The following is a 6000-nucleotide window of genomic DNA, read 5'->3' as shown; positions in this document are numbered from 1 at the left end:
GGAGTGAGTAAACCCTACAAACTACATATCTCAGGTTCCTTTACCTACTTGGCTACAGATAGGTTCAGCCAATGGGAGGCACTGGTGAGAGACTGGAGCGTGAGAGGAAAGGAGAAGTCAGGGTGTTTCTTCCCTTCTCTTTGCTTTGGGTAGCATCTTCGGCAGCATGGCTATATCTCTTCTATGGTTCCAGCTCCCACTGCCAGCCCCCGCCTGTATGGTTCAAGTACCACCTTGTAGGCTGCCTTGCTGGTTCTCCCTGTTAAATTTCCTCCTTTGACCTACCTATAAGTTAGTCACAGGAAGCAGCAATGTGGAGAGAGATGCCCTGCCAGCCCCAGCTGTCACAGTCATCCCTGGTGAGGTGCCAAACATGAGAGTGAAGAAGCCATCTTGAATGACCAGCAGTGAGATGATCAGATTAAGTGAAAATCATTTTTTAAAAGCCCTGCATCTTTTATATGACACAATTATTTTTTAGTAATAATCATAAAATAAAATGAATAACCAGAAAAGAAATGTAAAAAGTGAAAATATTCTCCTATTAAACTGAGTATTATAATCATTCCAGTAAAAAACAAGAAAAGTATAAATAAAATAAATGCTATGGTATAAAAAAGCAAGGGGTTAATTTTTAAAATTATATTAGTGTTTTTTTTAAAAGGAAAATATTTATATCTACATATTGGTTTATTGGGATAAATTGGTCTATTGTCTACAAATAATGATGTCAAATTTTCTGTTTTTAAGCCTTAAGCTTTGCAGTGACTTCATTGAAATTAATCCGCTTTATAAATTAATGTTTACTAGACAGTATAGTCAGAGTTGTCCAGTTATCTTTGCAGATAGTAGATTAGAGGACATTTTTTAAGCTTTTAATTTCTAAAGCTCCTTTTACATGACCAACAGATATATAAGTAATTAGAAAAAGACTATCACAATGATAAGTTAGCAGAGCTTTATAAAAATGTTCTTTAACAACAAACTCCAAAAACTGTAGTACTGTCTACGTCTTTGTTTCTTTAGAAACAATTATAGTAGCTTTCAAATATCTCTTTGTTGAAAATTTTCCACTAAAATATCTTCATCAGAAAATTCAGCATATATTTGTATTATATATGGTAAAAACTTCAGAAGTTTTTCTTCATCTGCTAAAACCAGAGAAAATGGCTTGATGATAACAAACATTGACATTATTTGATCTATCGCTTGAGAATACATGCCCAATTGTCGATGAAAAAGATCAAGGCATTCAATTAGCGCTCTACTGATTTCTTCTAGTAATGTAAGACTAATATCTTTTGTTGCTTGTCCTGGCATTCTTTGAAATTTGATTACTTTTTCTGAATAAATGACCATCTCCTGAGATTTTGTTTTTTCTTAGTTAATTGTCTTCTCCACAATTTCTGCATACTGCTTCTTTGAATAGAGTCTGATATAATATTTTATCCAAATAATTTGTCCAGTAACTAATAAATTACAACTTAAGTAACTATTAAATTGTATCATTGATGTAGCATTATATTTTCTTAGTTCTTTTTTTAGTTTCAACATAATTCACAATTTAAAAAGAATTTGAATTTTAAGGATACTATTCAAAATCAGTAAGATATTTCACGTATAAATTAAAATTGTACTTACTGAACATATACCTCACAATTCGCCATTTCATAATGTAAATAACAAATGTAAATAGAAATTCTAAATGATCACATAGAAAGACAGAATTTAAGAAACTCAACTTATGCTTCTTTGTATTTACAATTACTCTGCTGTCCTTGTTTATGTCCAACCTACTGTTTAGATGTAGGATAAGTAGTTCCACAGGAATTGGAGACCCCAAACTATGCCTGAAGAAACTTGAATGGTTTCCACACTGAAGAATTTACTCTGGAAATAAATGCTCGTAGCTGAGTGTGTGAGTGTCAGGGGCCTGTGATATAACTAGGCATCGGTCTCTCCCCTATCCCTCCCTTTCTTTTTCTCTCTCTTGTTTCTTCCTTTCTCTTCCTTCTTCTTCCTTCCTACCTTTCTTTCATTTATGTATAGTTAACATTGTATTGCAAAATAATGTTAGTTTTAGGGGTACGATATAAAGATTCAACATTTATACACCTTACAATGTGATCACCACACTAAGTCTAGTGATCATCTGCCACCATGCAAACTTATTGCAATATTATTGGGGTTCTTTAAATTAATTTCCCCAAAGAACACAGTGTGAATTAAAGTAGTAAAAATGCACTATTTTGAAATAGAAGGATAGATGATCAAAACATCAACAATTGCAACAACAAAAGATTTAAAGTGTCTTGAGGGGAGGAAGATTTGACAAAGTGGAGAAAAGAACTGAGATATGACCTCATTGAGCCCACCTCCAGACTTCCTGTATGTGATTTAATAAATAAATAATTGCTTAAACTGCTGTTCACAGAATATTTTATTACTTGCACCTGAATGCTTTCTATCCAATACCCTTTATAATCTATCTTATTAAGAAGCTGCTCCTGGGTGGTAAGATTCTATGTTCCCTATCTCTAACTTCTTACCTCCTTCCTATTCATTTTTCACTGGAGTCTGGCTTTTCCCCTCACTAGTATCCTGAAATAGTTCATGCCAATAGCACCAATGATGCATTGTTGCTTAACTCAAGGGACACTTTTCAGCCTTTAATCTTGATATTTTTTATCTTTTGACACTGTTTGCCATCCACTCCTTCTCACAATGCTCTCTCCCCTTAGTTTTCATGATGCCTCAGTTTGTAACAAAATATACTATTCGTTGTTGTTGTTGTTGTAGTTAAATGCTTGACCTCTCTAGTCTATAAACTACATAAAGGCCGGAACTACGCCTGTTTGTTGCTTTTCCATTGCCTGGCCTGTAGTAAATATTCAACAAATGTGTGTAGACTAATGAATACTTTACTAAAGAAAGCAATTACTCATAGAACTTTAAATACTAGAAAGAATTTGGTAGATGATGTGTAGTCTGTGCTTGGTAGCCAGCAGAGCTGGGAAAAGCAAGTCTTCTGGCTTTCAGTCCAGTAGCCTTTATACCAGTCTGTTACCTCTATGCTTCATGACAAGGTAATACTTCCAAAATCTATACCTGGAGAAATTATAATTAAGTAATGTATTTCTCTTTTATAGTTCATAATGTAGCTTCTCTAAACTATCAAACTATTCTAAAGATTCAATAATGGCAGAGAGATAAAGGCATGATGCTCATTTGTATTTTTATTTGAGGACTCATCAGAAGAAAGTATGATTAACTTCATTTTTGGTTCTCTGCTTTTTTGACATTTTGGCTAATGGATGCTATTTGTGCAGCTAAAAATTCCTTTCACAGCTGCCGTATGTCAACCTTCCTTTTTGTTCAATTCAAATATGCACGAAATCCTTTCACTAAAATTCCAGAATCTAATATGTCTGCTATTTAATGTCCCACACAGCACACTTAAAATTTTTTTTTTCTGTCACTTTTCCTATCAGCATGAAAGAATAAAGACATAAATTAGTTAGGATGTGAACCTCAGTAACATAACATCCATAAACATTTCATAATGTATTGATCAGAAAGTGCTTTTGCAATTCCAAGAAACTTCCCAAGCTCAAGAGAAGAAAATACCTATAACTTACCATCACATTCTTGAGAACATTTTTTTCTAAGCTGTAAACATGACTTTCATGCATGATGGTTGTTTGCTGTTCAAAGCTGAGACTAATCAGGGGACCATTCCTTTGAGGCCTCTCTGAGTATATGGTCCACTTTCCAGAACCTAGTTGTTTTAATAGGCTTTTTTTAGTCAAGGTTCTCACCTAAGATAGGCAAGTAGGAGCTAAGAGCTTCAAGAACTGGTCTTTCACACTCTCTGTCTCTCTTTCAGGGCCTCTCTCCTCGTCAGGAACTCTCCTCGCTGCAAAGCTTCTAGGCCTCTCTTTCTATACATCTTTTCAGCTTTAGCTTTTAGCACTGGTTATTCTCCGATGGTTCATAGTTCAAATTTACATGGGAGGAAATCTGTTTAACTTGATTTATCTTTTCATAGCCAGGTTGTGTTGTAGGTCATTGGTCAGCCTCTGGATTAATTGATGCCAACCCTGGTACCTAGGCCAGGACCACTGGGTGGGTAGAAGTGGGGTATTGGGGTGACCTACAAAACCAAATAGCACCTGACATACAACAAAAGAAGAAATGAGGGCAACTTCAAAAGAAAACCAGTATGTAAATTTCTTTTACATACTGTAGTAGAATTTCTTTAAAAGTATAATCTTCATCTTAATGTTCTATTCTTTGGCGATCTGTTTTAGTTCTATATTAACTAACTGTATGGCATGAATTTGATGGTGTACTTTCAGGATTGCTTGTGATTATAGCATCAAAAAAAAAAAAAACTAGAAAAGCCTATTTTGCAGAAGAGAGATCAAGTGATAATAAACAGATACTCTAAGGATATAAGACTACAGAAAAGCAGAAAATGGGAATTGGGATCTCTTGATTCCCATCCAAAGGCTTTAATAAATACCTAATAACAGAACTAAGATATATGTTCATTACCAAAGGGATTTTCTCCTTTTCATATTTAAGAGGGCATGTCAAACAGACATGAATGGCATGTTGAAAAGTTCTAATATGTGATTATTTTTATGAAACATTTAAAATATAAATTTGATACCGTTTCAAAACTTGCTAGAAATCATTTGAAAATCTATTCTAATTACGGAATCTTATTATGCTTCACATCCAGCTTTATTTAATACCATGGAAAAGTTCAATAAATGTATACAGAGTGTATAACAAATTATAAATGATAAACTACCTTTAACAAAAATTTTTATTTACTCAACTGAATCCAAATAATTTTCAGAACTATACCAAAGAATTATTTCTAATTGGATTTTTTTTTTCTCACTGTACACAGTGTTAAGGGCAATCCTGTTAGCTTTTAAGCTTTTGTTTGACCTGTTTTGTCAAATGCTTTGTGAAATGGTATTCAGAATGGCACAATGTGATGTCAACTTGCATTAATTCTTTCCTAAAGAGAGGTGTTCAGTATTCAAACAGTGTTTGTACTGGCACAATCTATTTATGTTTCAGCTTCATTTCAGGTTTCCAAGTATCGCTTCCTTTGGAAGACTGTTCATTTTTGTAAATTCTCTTCTAAAATAACCTTTGAAAGGACAATAATAATGTCCCATAAAGCTGCTTTCAGAGAAGTCATTAAGAAAATAAATATTTCAGAGAATTAAATAAAATGTTATATATCAATAGTAAATTTTATTATTTCCATCATAAATATATTATGAAAAATTGTTATAAACTGTTCCTTGTCAACTAAGAAAATATTTTCAAAGCAGTAAATCCATTAACAGTATTGCATTTGTTTTTATGTAAAATGTAATTTACTCATTTTTTTCAACTAATAAGAACCATATGCATATCTTCCTAAAATTATATACTATCCTCTAATTCAGTTTTAATAATTGTTTAACACTTAAATGTTTTATCTATTGAATTTCATAACAACAATATAGGAGAATAAAAACATTCATTTCAAATTTCTTCCTTTGAAACAACAATATAAATCACTAATTCCTTATTCTATCTTGCTTGGAAAACGGGAGAAAGGTTTTAGTAAATTTCTTAATCTAGATTTTGGTGATTTCGAAATTAATTCTTGATTTCCCCTATTCCTTCACAAGTCAATTATAATTTTGAGTATAGTCACACAACAACCATAATTCCATTGATTGCTGAAGGTCTTTTTCAATTTTTTTCCTTTCCACCTTTGTTCTGAAGCCGGTTTCTGGTTGGTTCCGTCAATACCAAAGGTTCTTGTATGATGATCGCTGGGTAATGTTTGCCTAATAGTTCAACTTCCACTTGTTGTCCTACCTTACTTAGCTCCACAGGAACATACGCGAAAGCCAGACTCTTCTGGATACTGTAACTGTAGCTTCCAGACGTCGTATTGCCAACCACCTGAAACACAAGACCCGA

At 33.3% G+C, this 6000-nt stretch overlaps 1 protein-coding gene across 1 annotated transcript in view; it reads right to left on the bottom strand.

Annotated features, from left to right (window-relative positions):
* Window positions 1–5263: 5263 nt before the first annotated feature.
* The window catches only part of DMGDH (dimethylglycine dehydrogenase), a 54440-nt gene continuing 53703 nt past the window's right edge, over window positions 5264–6000 (bottom strand). Inside the window, exon 16 of the mRNA XM_016118849.2 lies at window positions 5264–5982. Within this exon, the coding sequence (XP_015974335.2) occupies window positions 5767–5982 (216 nt within the window). The 3' untranslated portion in view covers window positions 5264–5766. The remainder of the gene's footprint in view (window positions 5983–6000) is intronic.

This window comes from Rousettus aegyptiacus, unplaced genomic scaffold, assembly GCF_014176215.1.
Source record: "Rousettus aegyptiacus isolate mRouAeg1 unplaced genomic scaffold, mRouAeg1.p scaffold_m13_p_8, whole genome shotgun sequence".
NCBI classification, from domain to species: Eukaryota; Metazoa; Chordata; class Mammalia; order Chiroptera; family Pteropodidae; genus Rousettus; species Rousettus aegyptiacus.
Note: the sequence above shows the minus strand (reverse complement) of the source record. Positions and strands in the feature narration are given on the sequence as shown.